Source organism: Perognathus longimembris, chromosome 8, assembly GCF_023159225.1.
Source record: "Perognathus longimembris pacificus isolate PPM17 chromosome 8, ASM2315922v1, whole genome shotgun sequence".
NCBI classification, from domain to species: domain Eukaryota; kingdom Metazoa; phylum Chordata; class Mammalia; order Rodentia; family Heteromyidae; genus Perognathus; species Perognathus longimembris.
The window spans coordinates 38,994,268-39,014,550 of NC_063168.1; the positions used below are offsets into that span (position 1 = coordinate 38,994,268).

The window sequence follows — 20,283 nt, forward strand, 5'->3', positions numbered from 1 at the left end:
TTTTCCTTGATGCATAAAGGCAAAGGGAAAAATAAAGAGCACAATTCAAGCACAATCTCATTCTGATAAGTTTGTCCCTCTCTGGTCCTCGTAGAAAAGGGCTAGATGCAGAGGCTGGCGCAGCGTTCCTAAGTATCTCGGAAACGAAACTGCACCCGACTCCGCCCCTGGGTTTGTGGAGTCAGCAAATCAGAGCAGAGCCTGGGCTGATCGCGTGCCCAGTGTCATGGCGGCCTGCAGACAGTGCTGCTCGTGTCTCCGGCTCCGGCCTCTGGCAGATGGGTCCCTCCGTCTGCCAGGGCGGAATCGGGCACTCAACTATTTGCATATACGAGCTCTATCGGCTAGCACAGGGTCCCGAGCGGTGGCTGTGGACTTAGGCAACAGGTAAGAAAGAGCGTGCTCTCGCTGTCTCCGCACAATGCTCTGGCCGCCCAGGTGCATTAGTCTCCCTGGGTTAAATCCGCAGCCTGTCCCTTTAACTTTTTACCTCAGATCTAAATTGCAAGTTTCCTTTTCCGGGTTGGAGTCGACCTCCTGGGACTCACTCCCTTCCCACCCTGTCTGGTGCCCTTTGCTTCTTGAACCTCCCTCTTAATCCTCTCGGAGCTTCCTCTCCACCTGAGCCTGAGCTTGTCTGTCCACCAGACATGTTTTCTCTTTACTCCCCAGAGCGGGAATCATTCAGGCTCAAGGTAACAGTGTCCGCACGTCTTCAAATCCTAAATCCCTTAGTGTGGCCAGTTTGAGCCTGAGTAGGAAGGGAATGAAAACATCAGTTTCTTGAATGTGTTATATTTTGCTCTGTATCTTCTCTTTTTTTTTTGCCAGTCCTGGGGCTTGGACTCAGGGCCTGAGCACCGACCCTGGCTTCTTTTTTTTTGCTCAAGGCTAGCACTCTGCCACTTGAGCCACAGCGCCACTTCTGGCCGTTTTCTGTATATGTGGTGTTGGGGAATTGAACCCAGGGCCCCATGTATACAAGGCAAGCACTCTTGCCACTAGGCCATATCCCCAGCCCCTGCACTGTATCTTTTTAAGCCTGTAGTAAAGGTATATTACTCTTATTTTTTAGTTAAGACTGCAGAGGCCCCACAAAAAGATTAGGTAACTTTCTCAAAGCCAACAAAGCTAGTGCTGCGAACTTGATAGACTCTGGTGTTTCTAACAAAGTCTGTACTTTTTCTTGGGAGGTTGTCAGTATTTGTGTTAAAAATAACTTTTTAAAAGCTTCTAAATCGGGCTGGGAATATGGCCCAGTGGTAAAGTGCTTGCCTCGTATACATGAAGCCCTGGGTTCGATTCCTCAGCACCACATATATAGAAAAAGCTGGAAGTGGCGCTGTGGCTCAAGAGGTAGAGTGCTAGCCTTGAGCAAAAGGAAGCCAGGGACAGTGCTCAGGCCCTGAGTCCACTCCCCAGGACTGGCAACAACAAAAAAAAAGCTTCTAAATCTTTTAAAGATAAATGTAATTAATGCATATTTTATACATCTAAATGTTTAATGTGCTTTCAAGTTGTTTTTTACCCCTAGATCATACAAAAGCCAAAACAAAAATAATAAAAGTCCAGGCCTTTCTCCCAAACTTAATGAGCGGCTGACTTAGCTTAAACAAATAACTTTACAGGGCTGAGAATATGGCCTAGTGGCAAGAATGCTTGCCTCCTATACATGAAGCCCTGGGTTCAATTCCTCAGCACCACATAAGCAGAAAAGGCCTAGCCTTGATTAAAAAAGAAGCCAGGGGGGGCTGGGGATATGGCCTAGTGGCAAGAGTGCCTGCCTCATATACATGAGGCCCTGGGTTTGATTCCCCAGCACCACATACACAGAAAATGGCCAGAAGTGGCGCTGTGGCTCAAGTGGCAGAGTACTAGCCTTGAGCAAAAAGAAGCCAGGGACAGTGCTCAGGCCCTGAGTCCAAGCGCCAGGACTGGCAAAAAAAAAAAAAAAAAAAAAAAAAGAAGCCAGGGACAGTGCTCAGGCCCTGAATTCAAGCCCCAGGACTGGCAAAAAATAAAAATAAAACAAAACAAAACAAATAACTTTACAACTTTAGAAAAAGGAGGAGAATGGAGTCCGTGAAGAGTCTGCAGTCTTCCAGCAAAAGGGGGAGATAGTAGTTTTAGACTTTGTGGATTTCATGCTGTCTCTGTCATATGTGAAGTGTGTTTACAAACCCCTTATATATTGGAGTGTTCTTAGTTGAAGAACTATAAGAAACATGCCATGAGGCTGTCAAGTTTTGACCATTAGGTTAGACGACTCTAAAGCGCTTTCCACCACCCTTGACATTCTTTAATTCTGATATTTTGGCTAAAGAGGACAAGGGAGAAGATAGCTCTACAGAATAGAAGATAGAACTACACATTCTTGTCTAAAGAAACATCTCAAGATACTGTATTCAAAAGACACTAAGAGCTAGCTACTAGGCACTAAAGGCAATAAAATACTTCTGCCCTCAATATTTTTCACAAATAATCTGCTTTGACTCTTCATTAATCAATCTAGACCTCTTTTATAGATACTCTCCTGTGTCAAATAAGATTCATAAACCTGTTGATAAATCACTCCATCTTTAAGTTTTTCATGGCATTATATCTCTTACAATTCTTTATACACCCTAGGAAATTCTGATAGGTGTTTTCCAGATAGTATATTCAGTGTTTCTGTAGTCTTTGAGGTATGCTTTTGATGCCACATCTAAAAAGATACTGTTGAGCCCAAGTTTATGAATTTTTTTTTCCTATAGCCTTTTTCTCAGACGTTTTAGTTTGAGGTCTATAATCCATCTTGAGTTTTTACTTTTGTATGAAAGACTCCCAGTATTTTTTTTTCAACTGGATACCCAGTCATCCCAATACCATGATTGAAAAGATAATTCATTCATCACTAAGTTGATTCATTCACTATTAAGTTGACTTGGCACTATCGACAAAAACAAAAGTTTGTAGGCAGTACTTAGGAGTTTATATTTTGTCCTGAAAGCAGTAGAGAAATTTTAAAGGATTTTAAATGGGGAAATGATCCAGTTTGTGTGCTAAAAGGCTACTGTAGTCAAAAAGGCAGGAAGTGACAAGGTAGTAAATGGGAATTAATATTTTGGAAGGCAGTTTCTTTCTCCCTAGAAATAATTTCTTTTCTGTTTCATCTGAATTACTCTTCTACCTTGGTTTTTATCTTGTTAATCTGCACAATTAAATTCACATTGTACTTTTGACTATGAATTCTATCTATATATTTTGCTCAGGGAAAAGAGCTTGTAAGGCTTGTTTATTTCTTGCTAAAAACTTAGATTGTTGTGAACTAATCTGAGAATTGTACTGATGTCATTTTGTTTTGGATTTTTGTTTATCAACAGAAAATTAGAACTATCCTCTGGAAAACTGGCAAGGTTTGCAGATGGCTGTGCTGTGGTACAGGTAAAATGTCCAGGTTTTAGAGTCTTTAATTCCCATTTACTGCATGGGGATTAGGAAATGATTCTCTTCTCCATTTTTCTTTACATTAACCCTGTTCTATTCCTCCTTAATCCTGTTACATTAAAATAAATCCTTCCTAAAACTAAAAAGGGAAAGAAAATAGAGTCCAAGTTTTAAAATTTTTATCTTAAAATTCATTTGTGGAAACTGGTACTAAGTGTCTTTATAACTTAGAAATGTGGTCGTGGCATTTAATTTAGATACTAAGATTATTTCTACCACCTGAACCATTCCAACTCATTAGGAAGTTTGCAAGTCAAATATATTAAATGACCTTTAAATCGCTGTCAAACTTGGGCTTTTGTTGTTTTATTCTGTTAATAAAACCTGTTGTGCTTTTCTAAAGAAAAGTATTTCATTATTCTCTTCAGTAGTAATACTTGGGAAATTTTCATTATATACAGTCTAAATTTCTTCATTAGAAGTAGAAAATAAGCTGAGTGCAAGTGGCTCATGCCTATAATTCTTGCCACTCAGAAGGCTGAGATCTGAAGATTGTGGTTTGAAGCAAGCTGGAATATAAAAGTCCCTAAGACTCTTACCTCACAATAACCAACAAAAAGCCAGAAGTGGGGCACGGATCAAGTGGTAGAGTGCCAGCCTTGAGTGAAAAAGCTGAGTGAGAGAAGAAGGCTCTGAGTTCAACCCATAGTACTGGTACACACACATACACACACACACACACCTTTTTTTGTTGTTGTTGTTAAGTAGAAAGTATGTTTTGATTCATTGGTATGACTTAGTTATCAGTGAGCCTTTTCTTTTGTAAAACTCAATAACTATTACATTACTCATGATCATATAGGAAAGGAATCAAAATTGGACTACTTGTGAATTATTAAAGTTTCATTGTAATCACATGAATAGATTTCTTTCCTTGAGTGAGAATTCATTCACTCAATTGCTACTATACATATATGTCTGATTTCAGAAACATTTACTGAGATGGTTGTTTATGTTTAAGTCAGGTGACACTGCAGTGATGGTCACAGCGGTCAGTAAAACAAAACCTTCACCTTCCCAGTTCATGCCTTTGGTAGTAAGTATTTGCTGATTTACCTGAACCTGTACTGTAGCATGTAGAATTTGTAGACTTTGGTCTAGTGTTCTATGAATGCACATAAACCTTGTAAAAGAATTCTTTGCTAATGAGACATTAAAGGAATGTAAGCTGACTTCTTATGCTAATAGTAAGCATACTTTAGAATGACCGGATATGTGGTCATTGGGAAATATATACATATATATGTGGTCAGTGAGAAATATATAATTGCTTTGATGTTGAATAAATTCATGTCTTCATGGGTTTCTCTTCAGTCTGAATTAACTGTATGTTAAATGAAGAATTTATTAGGATTATATGGGTTCTTTCTTATGGTCGTATGAAGTTATATCTAACAGAGTTAATCCAAAAAAGGCAATCAGTGTAGGACTTGACTGGAGTAAGGCAATGTAAAAAAGTAGTGAAGCTAAAAAACAAAACAAAACTATCTGGTTGTATAATTACAAGCTTTTAAAAATGAATTGGATAAAACATTTTTACAAACTCTTTCCTTTGAAAGATAAAATGCTAAAAGTAAATAAATTGTCTTCTACTTATAGTCTAGAAGATGTTATTAGCAACATTAGGAAAAATATAATTTGAGTAGTAGTTCTAGGGATATAGTTTCTTACTAAAAGAAATCACACAAACTTCATTTTCTTGATGCTGCTTCAGGTTGACTACAGACAGAAGGCTGCTGCAGCAGGTAGAATTCCTACAAACTACCTTAGAAGAGAGCTTGGATCTTCTGATAAAGAAATTCTTACAAGTCGAGTAATAGGTAAGATATTAACATAGAGGTATTAATCTTCTCCAATATGGTAGTGTTAATATCTCTTCTTTTCCACCTGTGTTCTGCGATGTCTTCTAAATCTTCATTCCTTGCATGAATGCCATTGGACATTAGTTTCCTCTGTTCCCTCTCTCAAAGCTGGGATCCATGAGACCAAAAACTTTTCTTTCTTCACTGCCAAATGTCTAGTATCTGGTATACTGCATAATATAGAACAAGCATTCAGTAACTACTTCTTGACTGAATTAATCTGTTGCCATGAATTCCTTGACCCATACGCTAATATTTTCATTTTTTAAAATATTCAGCATAATACCTAAAAACATTGCATCTATCAACTATTAAAATAGGTCTCTAATCTTTTGTGGAGGAAGGAGAGAGAGGGAAGATGTGGTATGGTGATGGAGATTAAACCTAGACCTTCACTAAACAAGCTCTCTATTCCACCAGGTTATATCCATAGCCCAGTAATCTTCCAAATCTTTTTGTTTTCCTTTTTTTGGAATTGAACTCAGTAGGAATTAAACTCAGGATCTTGGCACTTGCTAGGCAGGTGCTCTACCACTTGGGTCACGCCTCTAGCCTCTTTTCTCCATTGGTTATATTCTAGGTAGGGTATCACTTTATGCCCAGGTCGGCTTAGACTGATCCTTCTTCTTGCACTTTACTGTATGGCTAGAAATAACACGAGTACACACCACTGCACCCCACTGTTAGTTGAAATGGATTCTATTGAACTTTCATGCCCAGGCTGACCTCAAACCTTGACTGGTCATCTCCACCTCCCAAGTATCTTGGATTATGGACTTGACTAACACACCTGACTGACTACTCTTCTAAATCTTTGGCATCCAAAAATATTGCAGGATGATTTGTAGTTCATAGCTCTTCTACCAAGAAATGGGTAATTTGTGTATATTTGTATGTATTCATCAGAAACAAAATATCAAGCAAACATTTCCTTGGGTCTGCTGTTAGTCCTAAGTTTCTTTCTTCTGCTTTGTTATTAAGTCATGATCTGTATTACTTGAAGTGTTGATATTTACCCTTGTCACTTTTGTTTTTTGGTTTGTTTTTTTTTGGCCAGTCCTGGGCCTTGGACTCAGGGCCTGAGCACTGTCCCTGGCTTCCTTTTGCTCAAGGCTAGCACTCTGCCACTTGAGCCACAGCGCCACTTCTGGCCGTTTTCTGTATATGTGGTGCTGGGGAATCAAACCCAAGGCCTCATGTATATGAGGCAAGCTCTCTTGCCACTAGGCCATATCCCCAGCCCAGTCACTTTTGATCAAATCAGTCCAAGGTTTCTGTTTGTTTATTTGGTTGGTTGGTCTTTTGACAACTGACGTTCAGTCAAAACCATATACTTTTTTCTTTAACAGATCGTTCAATTAGACCTCTTTTTCCAGCTGGCTATTTTTATGATACCCAGGTAAGATCTCCTTTGTTTACAGATAATAATTTACTTAATCTCTATAATTCTTTCTAGGCTAAACACCATAAAGAACTATGGTGATGATATTACATTTTACTTTAAGTCATTTATAAAAGACAATACTTGTAAAAGGCTGACATTGATTCATGCCAATTTGATCTGACCTCAGTAGGAGTGAGCTAATCAAGAGAGTTGGAAGCATCCCACATTTCATATAGGTGGAATGTGAAGTGATAAAACCTTGAGGCAGAAAAGAAGTGGGTGAGTTTGAAAGCAGGTCAATGTGTTTGATCTACTGAGGATCAGATCAGACAATCAATGCACCCAGTTTTGATTATCTGTCTTTATTACTGGATCCTCAAGCCTCTCAATTAGATGTAATACTTTCTGAGTCCTTTCTTTCAGTGTAATGATTCATATGCTTTAATTAAGTAGATTTAAATAAGCATTTTATTTATTTGCAAAAATATGCCTTGTAAATATATCTTTACGAAGATGGCACAACCTCAAGGAAAGTATTCTCTTACGTATATAACATAAGAGGCAGGCAGTGATCACTTCTGTAATTGTTGCTACTGAAAGTCTAAATTAAAAAGATTGAAGCTCAAGGCCGTAATAGGCAGAAAAGATTGCTAAAACCCCTTCTTAAAGGAGAGCTGGGCACATTGGCACAATCCTGTTATCCTAGCTGTAAAGAGGAAACCTAACATAGGTAGATCATGACCAAGCATATGCCTAGGCTCAAAGTGAGACCCTATCTCACTTTGAGACACAAAACAAAACAATGCTATAGGAGTGGCTTAGCAATGAAAGCACCTGTCTAGCAAGCTTGAGGCGCTGAATTCAAATCCCAGTACCACCAAAAAAGATAAAACAGACAAACAGAAGCAATTATTTACAATTGTTATATAAGGTAATTCACTAGTTTGTTTGATGTTTACTTATAAAAGAGAAATAGAAAAATGTGCCGAACATTTACTGAATATATGCCACATGCCTAGTATTGTAGCAAGTGTTTTACACACCATTTTATATTAGTTGTCATAAAGATAGAGAACTTCCCTGAGTGCATGTTTTATACCTATGATATATGCTATGTGGGAGGCAGAAATCAAGAAGATCACAATTTGAGGCCAGCCTGGACCAAAACTTGAGACTCTGTCTGAAAAATAAGTATGCAGGAAAGGACTGGGGTAAGGCTCAAGTGATGGAGTACCTGCTTAGTAAGCAGGAGACCCTGAGTTCAGATCTCCTATATTAATTTTTTAATTAATATAGAAACTTTGAAGGCATATTAAATGATAACCCAGATCAAGGGGTTTGACTACAAAGCCCATGCTATTAACCATACTGTGTTCCTATATTTTAGGCCACATGGTTAACATAAATGATAATCTTCCCAAATAAAGTAGATTTTTTTAAGTGCTTTCAATTTTTTTCCTTGACTAGGTCCTTTGTAATTTGTTAGCAGTAGATGGTATTAATGAACCTGATGTCCTAGCAATTAATGGAGGTAAGTATGAATATCAAGATTAAAATTATCACTGTTGATTTTTCTAAAAGCAGTAAAATATTTTAATTTCAGTTCTTTCCTTCTCCCCTTTTTTAAAGCTTCTGTAGCCCTCTCATTATCAGATATTCCATGGAACGGTCCCATTGGTAAGTTAACTTGAAAATTAAAACTAGTATTAGGTTTTTCAGTAAAAATAATGAGCATGTAATAACAAGGACATAGATATATTGGCTCTGACAGTCTTTGGGAAGTTGAACTAGATGGCATTCTAAGATCCCTTGCAGGTCTTTTAAATGTTTTCATCTTTGCCTTGGGTTTTCTTTCTAATAGTATCTTTGGGTGCTATACATATTCTATTCTTAGATACTTGACTCTTTCTTTTGTACTGGGAAATTATCAGAGTATATATTCTTTTGGTATAAAATAAGTACATGTTTGTAACTTAAAGTATATAAGTAATTCATCAACTAAACAATTATTCAATGTCCAAAATGCTAACTATGTAGGGCTGAGTTCTGGAGGAATTAAGGTAAACTACATGCTAGCAGTACATAGATTAGAGATAGTTCTTGCTTTCAGCATAAGTTAGAGCATGCGACAGATGTTAATTTACAAAAGTATTGTAGGCATAGTCAAGATGCTAAGAAAATGAGAAGGGCAGGTTTAGTCTCAGTGGATACGGGTTGTCAGGAAGGGCTTCTCAAAGAAACCAGTGTATAAGCTGTACCTTAGTAGTGTCAGATGTAAGAGTCTGCTCTAAAAAGTGTATTGCCTAGGCAAGACAAAGGATAATCAAAAAGGTGTGGCAGATAGGTATACTTGGACAATGTAGAGTGGTCTACTGAGTCTGCAGAATTACAAAGAATATTCTCTAGGCCTAACCCATAGAGAAATAGGAGCTTTATTCTTTTGTTACAAATATGAAAAATTAAAGCCACAACCTGAATAATATGGGAACTGGAAGGTTTAATTAAACAATTGCCAATATTTAATATATTGTAGGGGCTGTACGAATAGGAATAATTGATGGAGAATGTGTTGTTAACCCAACAAGAAAAGAAATGTCTTCTAGTACTTTAAATTTAGTTGTTGCTGGAGCACCTAAAAGTCAGATTGGTAAGTAGTTTAAATATCACATTTGTTCTGGAGTTCACATGCAAGTTCTCGCTTCTTTAAAAATGCATTTAAACTTAAGTATATGTTTTGTCACTAGCTTTAAAGATATTTGCTTCATCTCATGTTTTGGCAGTGCCCTTCATAATAGGTAATGCCTAAAATGATAGAATAGTGCTTAAAGTGGAAAAGACAAATTTTCACTACCTAATAAAAATGCCGTAATTGCAGGAATTAAAATTATAGTATAGTTTCATTCAATGGGAGCAGAATAAGCTTTATCATTTACAATATCTAGGTTTTATCACTTGCTTCTGCCATTATAATCATCTCCTTTGACACATGATTGCAAAATGATGACACTTTTGATTGTAAAAGAAGCAAAAAAATGATTTTGGGGTTTATCTCTGACAGTATTTATACTGTAGGAAAATATCACATGTAGAGATGGTATTCTAAGATTTAGGGAAGCCATGAGTACTGGTTGATGCCATGTTATATTTTAGCATCTTGAAAAGAGATGTGCAACTGAATTTGTATATTTAAAATTATATTGTTCTAGTTCTTTGAAGGTGAACATCAAGATTTTCAAAGTGCCCAGAATAATACCTGGTAGATATATCTCTACAAAACAAAGTTGCTACATAAATAATTTCTTTTTCTTAAATAGTCATGTTGGAAGCCTCTGCAGAAAACATCTTACAGCAGGACTTTTGCCATGCTGTCAAGGTGGGAGTAAAATATACCCAACAAATAATCCAGGGCATCCAGCAATTGGTGAAAGAAGTTGGTGTTACCAAGAGGACACCTCAAAAGTTATCTGTCCCTTCACCAGAGATTGTGAAGCATGCTCACAAGTAAGATTCTTGGGAGAACTGTCCATGAAATACTTCATAGATGGCACTGTTTTAAATTATTGTCATAAACATGCAATAAATATGTCATAAATTTGACTAAAAAAGAGTAAACCAACCCATGCCCCTCTTTCACAGCAAAAATGTGAAACTCAGATGAAAGGGGTAGATAATTATTGGTCGCTATTCAGATCACTTCTGCATCTTGTACAAGAAGAATAAGATACTTGCGGATCTAAGGAGACCCTTGAATTTCTCAAAAAGAAATTACATATAACCACCACATATGCTCTGTGCCTAAAACAATGCCTAGCACATAGACAAGCATTCAGTAAATAAGAATGACTCTAAGGTGGAATGAAGTGAATACATTAGAGATGAGAAAAAGGAAAGCCACAGTACCATGTGTGATTTTCCTTGAAAAATGGAAAGAAATAAATTTGTGTACTGTATTTCAAATAGTAAAAGACTAGTAGTGATTAAAGAGCAGCATATATATTAAGCTTTATGAAATGTTATTCAATTTATATTACTATTGGATATTTGCCTTGTTTGTAATAAAAGCTTCCTCGTTTCAAATATTGTTATGCTAACATTTGTACTTAAAATAGACTCGCCATGGAGAAACTCTTTGCAGTTTTCACAGATTATGAACACGATAAGGTAGGAATCCCTAAAGATTATCTTGCATATTTGTTCTAGAATTACTTTTTTGTCATTACTAGTATAATTTTGTATATGAATATTAGCCTTGTTTTTATATCAATCTCTGAACAGAATTGGGATGTAGCTCAGTGGTAGAACACTTGCCTAGCATGCACAAGGCCCTAATTCAATCCCCAGCACCTAGGGGTGGGCTGGGGGTAGAACTTAACCCAAAAGCTTTCTTGTTTGCTTCTCTATTCTTTGGTTAACTAATAAAACTAATACTAGTTTTTTATTTTTTATTTATTTTAGCATGTGTGTCAGCTCTGGGGCTTGAACTCAGGGCCTGGGTGCTGTCCCTGACCTTTTTTGCTCAAAGCTACCATTCTACCACTAGAGCCACAGCTTCTCTTCTGGCTTTTTGGTGGTTCTTGGAGATAAGAGTCTTAACAGATTTTCCTGCCCTGGCTGACTTCAAACTTTAATCCTCAGAATTCATCCTCCTGAGTACCTAGAATTACAGATGTAAGCCATCAGCAACCAGCACTGATACTAGTTTTAGGGAAATGTTCAAACACATATTTGAATGAATTAGGCAGATCATATTTTTTGTAACTCAATGAGCTCTGATCTTTTAAAGAATGTTAATATTGGAAACGTTGACATATTCTTGCAGTGAGTTAAATATAATAACTAAAATAGGAATGTGAAATGTCATGTGTATATATTAACCAATCCTTAATTTTGTTTTAGATCTCCAGAGATGAAGCTGTTAACAAGATAAGATTAGACACAGAGGAACAACTAAAAGGTGAATTCTTTTTTGTTGTTTTGTGTAGTGTAAAAAAGAACGTCAAAAGGAAATATTTTCAATTTCAATAGTAAAGCCTCTAAGAAATCTATTAGTCCCATTGCTCTTCAAGTTTATCTTAAGTATCATCAGAGTCCATTTCTTATGTTCAGATTACTTAAAAGTTATGCATTATTTAATAAACACTTGAGAGAACACACTTGAGTTGGCACAAGCCTTTGAAGCAGCTCGGTCTGTGCTCAGGTCACAACTGTCTTATTTCCTATCTGTGTGCTCTATGATTGCAGGATAGTTGCTTTTTTGTTTGCAGTATAGGGAATTAAACCCATGGCTTTGTGTATATTAGGCAAATACTATACCATTGAGGTACACCTACAGCCCCCAGTTTACTTCAAGCTTGTTTTTTTCTCCTGTACGCTGGAAATTAAAACAGTTTTCCTCATAAATTTTTATAAGATCAAAGGAATAAAGAAATAAAACTGTAAATGCAACACTGTTTCCCCAATTTGAAGATTTGAATAAAAGTTATCAAGGCAAGGGGCTGGGGATATAGCCTAGTGGCAAGAGTGCCTGCCTCAGATACACGAGGCCCTAGGTTCGATTCCCCAGCACCACATATACAGAAAATGGCCAGAAGCGGCGCTGTGGCTCAAGCGGCAGAGTGCTAGCCTTGAGCGGGAAGAAGCCAGGGACAGTGCTCAGGCCCTGAGTCCAAGGCCCAGGACTGGCAAAAAAAAAAAAAAAAAAAAAAGTTATCAAGGCAAAAGAGTGACAGCTTTTAAAATTATCAGTGAAACCATATTGTAGTATGGTTGCTAGATTTGTCAGGTAATATCACAAAATAGGGGATGACTGCAAAGCATTCTTGTTCTGGTAAAAAGCAAACTAAATTCCCAGGAATAACTTAATGTATTCAATATTTGACATGTCTTACTTGCTTAAGAACAAGTTCATTTATGTATTTTATTTGCCTGAGGACTAAATGTTTAGAGTCAACTCCCTTTATTTACTCCTGTAGTAACACTGATTTGATCCAGTGAACTTTGGGGAAATCCTCTATTCCACAAAGAAAAAAAAAATACTTCATTTTGCTTTGTCTTTTTCTCTAGAAAAATTTCCAGAAGTCGACCCATATGAAATAATAGAATCCTTCAATGTTGTTACAAAGGAAGTTTTTAGAAGTATTATTATGAATGAATATAAAAGGTAAAGGTTATTATTTTGGTAGACTTGAAGTTTGTGCTTTCACTGCAAGTTGCTGAGTGACAGCTTGCTGAATGGGAAGAAAGTGTTTTTTAAGTGAAAAGTGTGATTATTATTTTGTAAATGGATACCCATTGAAGAAAGAATACATGGATTGTATAGATTTAAGTCCTTGTCTTAGACCTTGTATATAGAATCATGATTCACAGCCATGACTGCACATCAAAATTACCTGCAAGATTTTAGCAATACCAAATCCTCTGATTCAGTGACTCATAAGGTGTGGCCCACATATCTATATCAGTTTTTCAGGTTCTAGAAGGAATTATGATATAAAGCTGGGATTTTGAGAGCTTCCCAGTAAAGGTAAAGAAATACGTGATTTTCTTTTTCTTCTTTTTTTAAGTCAATCGTGGGGCTTGAACTCTGGGCCTGGGTGCTGTCCCTGAGCTCTTCAGCTCAGGGTTACCACTCTACCACCACAGAACTACTTCTGGTTTTTAGGTGGTTATTTGGAGATAAGAGTCTCATAGACTTTCCTGCCCAGGCTGGTTTTGAACTGGGATCCTCAGATCTCAGCCTCATGAGTATCTAGAATTACATGCATAAGCCACCAGCCAGCAGATACGTGATTTTTCTGACTTCTGACATGGCTTTACTACTTTTTTTTATTATTATAGGTGTGATGGACGAGATTTGACTTCACTTAGAAATATAAGTTGTGAGGTAGATATGTATAAAACTCTCCATGGATCAGCATTATTTCAAAGGGGACAAACACAGGTAATATGTGTAAAAAGCTACCATTGTTTAATTATATGAAACTATAAAGATTCCAAAGGTTTTTATCATATAGAATAAATTGTTCAGGATAATACCAGGTTTTTTAATGTAATGTTAACATGGTTTTTTAGGCGTAATTTCCACATAATAAACTATATATTTAAAGTGATTTAACAAGGGTTTTTTTGTTTATGAAAGAGGGAAGCTGTTACTTTAATCAAGAAAATGAATGTATCTTCATGCCTTACTGTAATCCCTCTTTCCTACTCCTCTTACCAGATGATAATTTGCTTTTGTTGCTGTAAATTAACTTGGATTTTCTACCATTTCCTTGTGTTTTAATTCTGTTTTATTTACTTGTTTCTTTATTTATTTTTGCCAGTCAAGGAGATTGAACTCAGGGCTTGAGAACTGTCTTTGAGCTTCTTTTTGCTCAAGGCTAGCCCTCTACCACTTGAGCCACAGTGCCACTTCTGGCTTTTTCTGCTTAAATGGTACTGAGAAATTGAACCCAGGGCTTCATGCGAGCTTGGCAAGCACTCTACCTACCACTAAGCTACATTCCCACACCTTAATTGTATTTTTTATAAAGTAGTTGTACAAAGAGGTTACAACAGCATGTCAGGTTATTAGTACAATTCATCGTGATCAATACCCCCTTCCTTCATATATTTTTCTGTACTCTTCAGTGTATGACATATATCACTGTTGGTCTACTCATGGCCCTCATTTGTCTTCTCCATTTTAGCCTGAACCTCAGTCTTACTCATTTTCTTTTCATAGGTTTGCACTCACTGGTATTTCATGCACAGTCTTCTGGTTCATCTTCTGTTCATGTTTACCAACATAAGAACTTATTAATTTGTATAGAGTGTTATGCCTTATACTTTCTTTTTCTTACGTTAGTCATTATTTAATTTTGCCAATCTGATAGGAACAAAGTAGTATCTCATTGCTTTAATTTGTATTTCCCCACTTACTAATGAGGTAGAAGATCTCATTATATAAAAGCTGATGAGGCCAGGCAGGCACTGGTGGCTCCGGCTTATAATCCTAGCTACTCAGGAAGCTGAGATCTGAGGATTACAGTTCAGAGCCAGTCTGGGGAGGAAGTCCATACTACACATATCCCCAATTAGCCACCAGAAAACCAGAAGTGGAGCTATGGCTCAAAATGGTAGAGTGCTAGCCTTGAACACAAGCTCAAGGATGGCCCAGGCCCTGAATGCCCCACAGTGACCAAAAAGCAGATGAAAAATGATTCTATATAAACAATACCATGAGACCACACACCTCCAGGGCACTTTTTCATATAGATTGTGTTTCCTACAGTTGTATAATGTGACTTTGGGTCAGGTGTACTTTGTGTGAAATTTCTGTCCATATCTTTGGGCTAGTTTTTTTGTCATCATTTTTTTCTATCTCTAATATAGTTCAATACATATTTGCTGCCATTAAACATTAGTCCTTTTCAGTAACAAATTTCCATCTTTGTCTCTGCGCTTTGTAGTAGATTTTTATATATGTAGAATAAACTTGAAATCTTTAGTTTTGTTGCCCTTTTTCATTTTTGTGGGTTTTATGAATTTTACAACTTGGGGGGAGGGGGATCAGTTGGGGGAAAATGAGAGCGTGGGTAACACTGTTCAAAATGAAATGTACTCATTGCCTTATTTATGTAACTATAACCCCTCTATACATCACCTTCACAATAAAAAAATTTTTAAAGAATCATTCCTTAAGATTCATACCCTCGTTACTACTAATGTTACTGTGTTATCTGGTAACATATTATCTGAGGATCTGATAGCATGTTATCAGGTAACATAGTAACCTAAGTTTATTATGTTACCTAAAAACATAATAACATAACATTCCTTCTGTATTAGCCTATTGATCTTCTGACAAATTGCTATATTTTTAATCTAAAAATATCATTTTTGCCTTCAGTGATTCTTTTTGCTCAGTATAGAATTTTGGACCGGTTTTTTTCTTCAACATTTTAAAGATGTCATAATGATTTTCTTCTGATAAGGACTTACTCAAAAAATTAATGTTTTCATAAGAGTGCTGTCAAGATTTTCTCTTTGGTTTTCAGCAGTAAAATGAAGGAGGGTGTATGGCTGTCTTTTGCTTTATTCTGCTTAAAATTTTCAAGCTTTGCTGGGTGCTAGTGGCTCAAGCTAGTAATCCTAGCTACTAAAGAGGTTTAGGTTTGAGAGATTACATCAGGGTTTAAAGCCAACTTTGTCAAAAATTTCTAAGAGACTGACTTTATCTCCCAATTAACTAGCAAAACATTGCACTAAGCTAAGCTAGTAGAGTACCAGCCAAGCAAGTATGAGGCCTTGAATTCAAACCCTGGTACCAGGATAAAACAAAAAAGGCCGGGGAGGAATCTGCTTGTAGTTGCAGCCATTATTTCTTCAAGTATTTTTCCTGCCTCCTTCTCTTCTTTCTGAAATTACAAACATATTCATACACACATGTATACATACATATATATATGCATATGTTAGTCTTTTTGTTGTTATTCTACCAGTCCCTGAGAATGTGTTCTATTTACCCTCTTCGGGAGATTGAACTCACTCTTTCCCCTTCCCCCCCTTCCTTCAATTCATTGTGTTTTCTTTTTTTTTCTTCTCTTTTTTTCTCTTTTTTCTTCTATTTTTGCTGTGCTTAGTTCTTAAACCTAGGGCCACATTCATGTAGGCAAGTACTTTACCACTGAGCTACATGTGGAATTACATGACTCCCTAGTCAGTTTGTTCATCTATCTTCATATTCACTGACTCTTCTTTCAAGAATGAGATAATGTGTTTTTCCAGCTCATTAATATGTTTTATATCCTAGAATACAATTATAATAGCTGTTGAAAGACTTGCTAAACAAACATCTCAACTAAGAATCTGTCTTCAGCTATTCTTTGACTTTTCTCTTTAAAAAGAGTCTTGTTTCCTATTTCATGTAGAAGGTATCTTGGACCTTCTGTGTAATACATTGTAGAAATTTTGGTTTATAATACAACTCCCTAAAGAATATTAACTTTTTTTTCAAGGCAGTTTATTGTCTTAAACTGTGTGGAGGGTACATCTAGGAACTAGTAGTTCTTTTAAAATTTTTCTTTCTCTTCTTCCCTAAGCACTCTTAGTACAATGCTTTACTTAACAGTCTATATGATATCAGAGCTTTTGATTGTTGGGATTATTTACAGCTCAAATAATTATAGAATGGATAATTATTTACTGTATTAAAATTATGAATAGTATTTTACAGAATGTATATATTCCCATTGTTTAAGAGTTTAGTGCAGTCTTCAGATAGTTTGGAGTGAAAGTATAGCTCAATGATAGAACATACTCAATCCCCAGCAACGGGGTGTGTGTGTGTGTGTGTGTGTGTGTGTGTGTGTGTGTGTGTGTGTGTGTGTGTGTGTGTGTGTGTGTGTGTGTGTGTGTTTTCTTTGTTGTTAGTATATTTGAGTCTAACAACACTAGTAACATTTTTTGTGTGCTTTTGTAGGTGCTCTGTACTGTTACATTTGATTCATTAGAATCCAGTATTAAGTCAGATCAAATTATAACAGCTATAAAGTAAGTTATATTTTATGTTGTTTCAGTATATAATTGAAACTTATATGGCATACTATTAGTCATTGTATTGTTATTGCCAGTACTAAAATTAGAACTCAGGGACTCACACTTGCTCATCTTCCGTGCTTATTCAGATGGTGCTCTACCACTATAGCTATGCCTCAGCCCAACATTTTTGCTTGTTGGAGATGGGTTCTTGATTTTGAACTTCAGTCTATCAGATTTCAGCTTCCTGATCAGCTAGGATTACAGGAGTGATCTGTCAGCACTCAGATTATTACTGTTTGTTTTTTTTTTAACCTGTTTTTCTGTATTCCCATTTCTCTGTTTACCTAATAAGAAGCTAGAGGGATTTGTGTGTGTGTGTGCTATATTGCCTTCTAAATCTTCGGTTTGCATCACATACTGGAAAAGCATGAAATTCTTTCATGTAAATCTTAAGGCTATTAGTGAACACCCAATCCATATGTGATTTTGTGTGTAGATAAATATTTGGTTGTTCTCTCCAATTCCTAAAAAGTCTGCAGGAAAATCATGTTGACAAATTTTAGTTGATTGGTCCCCACCAGCACTACTTCTGATGCCAGTTTTTTGTTTTCTTTCCTTAGCATCTATTAGGGCTGCTTTCTTTTCCCTGTTAATGGTCTAAGAATATACTGCTTAATAATATTTTTGAGGTAGTCACACTGATTTGTTTTCCATGTATCTGATAGATATTGACAATGTAGCTAGGTCAGCATTGACTCACCTCTAATCCTAGCTATTCAGGAGGCTGAGATATGGGGATCATGGCTCAAAACCATCCCTGGCAGGAAACTCTGTTGAGACTCTTATCTCCAATTAAGCACCAATTACTAGAGTATTGGCTCAATTGCAGAGCATACGCCTTGGATAAAAAAGTTTAGTGACAGAGCCCAGACCCTGGGTTCAAGCCCCATGACCAGCAGGGAAAAAAAAAATGAGTGCAGTTATATCTAATAATCTTTTAGGCTTTTTTAGGGGGAGGGGGAGTCTGCTCTTATATTTTGTCTCTAGTTTTTATTCTGATCTAGACCAAACATTTTAGCTTTGTCCTTCCTTCCTTTGACTTTTTTAGAGCCGTATAAGAAAGTATAATAAGAAAGAACAGTGAGGCTGGGGAAGTAACTCACTAGTAGAGCACTTGCCTACCTTTCTTAGGGCTTTGGGTTCAATCCCTACAGTTGTAAAGGAAAAGAGTGCTGGACTTGACCAGGGCATAGCCATATTCTAACTTTGGTATGTATTTGGATAAATAAGGTCATTTTGACCTTTGATGTTCTTTTCTTGAAAAAAATCAGGTATTGAGCTAGAGCTCTTTGTATTCCTCTCAGACTCCCAAATCCACGATTCCTTTAGTCTTCAGAAGGCATTTGGCTTTTAAGATTCTTTTTCCAAAGCTGTAGTTTATGATTTTGTAGATTCTCCCCTGCACAAAGAAGTGCCTTTTGTAATTCAACCCAAACTAATTGCTGTCTTAACATTGTGATCCTCTTATATCTTCAAACCCTAAGAGATTTTTGCCTCTCAGATCTTATGGTTGCTCTCAGCCATATAATTTCAGTTACAGATGTTGTTGACTTGAGAGAAAGATCCTAACTCTGAGAAGTGTCTGCTGGATATTTAAGAGCTTGTATTTGAAGCAGAACTGTTTTCCTTAATCTGTATAGAATTGTTCAGAAACTGTAGAAAAAATGCCATCTCTCAGCTACTTGGGAACCTGAGGCAGGAGGATTGCTTAAGTCTGGTAGTTCAAGACCAGATGTAGCCACATAACAAGTCCCTATCTCAAAACAAGTATCTCTTATTAATTTTCTAATTTCATATTTTCTGTTTTAGGCCAACTGGCATTAATACTCAATTTTTTAAATCCTCCTCTAAGTTTTTAATTGTGTAATAAGTTGTTTATATCCCTATAATGTTTTTAATATTATGCCTTTCATTTGTAGTGAAATAAAAGATAAAAATTTCATGCTGCACTATGAGGTAAGGTGATATGTTTCTCAGCATTTTATTGTGAAAATTTCCTAAAATACAGCAAAATTTAAAGAACTTTACAGTGACTACCATATATAACTAGCTGGGTTCTTTTATCAATTGATTGCTAGGTTCTTTTACATTTTATCATACATCTCATAAGGTTGCATACAGAAGAGATTTAGGTGGATAAGTAGAAGCTTCCCAATTGGTTATTTCTGTTCTAAGTTACACATAAAAATTAAAGAAAGTATAGCAACTGTGTTGTTTTATTCAAGAGTTAGACTAGTTTACCTGCGTGGCAAAGGAAAGTTGGGCTTACCTCAACAGACAAATCATATTCTCTTGTCAGCTCATTTAAATGTTCCTGTTTACTCAGCTGGTTAGTTGTAAAAAGAGATGAAGTTAATATTTAACATTGTTACTTTATTTAAAGTCATTGTATATAATTACGCTTGTGGTAGATTTTTCTTACAACATTCTTAAGGGACTAGAAGTAGCAGATGATACTTTTATTGCTTAATCATATGTCATGAAAGGGCATGCAGAAGTAGTAGTAAATCATTTCACTTTTGAGTAATACTCTTGGCTGCCCAGAATCCCAACACTTCAGTTTTGAACACTTCAGTTGAACCTATTCTATTCTATTCTATTCTACAGAGAACATTTTATGTAAAAAGTATATGTTATACATATCCACATGGATTGTGAATCCTTTATAAATATCCTGTTCTGGATATTCTCATATGCTATAAAAAGAAGCCAGAGAGGAACTGAGTGAAGCACATCCATTGGCATGAGCTGTTAAGCACTTCACAGTCTAAACAGAAGAATTGTAGAAAATGCAGTTTGGGCTACATTTCCAGTGTACATCCAAAGGTTATTTAGTTTGATCCATTTTCTTTTCATTTTTTATGTTTCTTTGTGTCTTTATTGATCCATACATTTCTCCTTTTCTTTATAATCTATTTGTTGAAGCCCCAGAGCCATTTGACCTATAGGTTCCCTACAGACTGGTATTGC

At 36.4% G+C, this 20,283-nt stretch overlaps 1 protein-coding gene across 1 annotated transcript in view; it reads left to right on the plus strand.

Moving 5' to 3' along the window:
- The first annotated feature begins 205 nt into the window (after positions 1-205).
- Pnpt1 (polyribonucleotide nucleotidyltransferase 1) overlaps positions 206-20,283 on the plus strand; it is a 33,313-nt gene continuing 13,235 nt past the window's right edge. Inside the window, exons 1-15 of the mRNA XM_048352895.1 lie at positions 206-387; positions 3,363-3,423; positions 4,448-4,522; positions 5,201-5,306; positions 6,698-6,747; positions 8,200-8,263; positions 8,362-8,409; positions 9,266-9,379; positions 10,047-10,233; positions 10,842-10,893; positions 11,629-11,686; positions 12,796-12,892; positions 13,570-13,672; positions 17,195-17,265; positions 19,233-19,269. Of these exons, the coding sequence (XP_048208852.1) occupies positions 227-387; positions 3,363-3,423; positions 4,448-4,522; positions 5,201-5,306; positions 6,698-6,747; positions 8,200-8,263; positions 8,362-8,409; positions 9,266-9,379; positions 10,047-10,233; positions 10,842-10,893; positions 11,629-11,686; positions 12,796-12,892; positions 13,570-13,672; positions 17,195-17,265; positions 19,233-19,269 (1,284 nt within the window). The 5' untranslated portion in view covers positions 206-226. The remainder of the gene's footprint in view (positions 388-3,362; positions 3,424-4,447; positions 4,523-5,200; positions 5,307-6,697; positions 6,748-8,199; positions 8,264-8,361; positions 8,410-9,265; positions 9,380-10,046; positions 10,234-10,841; positions 10,894-11,628; positions 11,687-12,795; positions 12,893-13,569; positions 13,673-17,194; positions 17,266-19,232; positions 19,270-20,283) is intronic.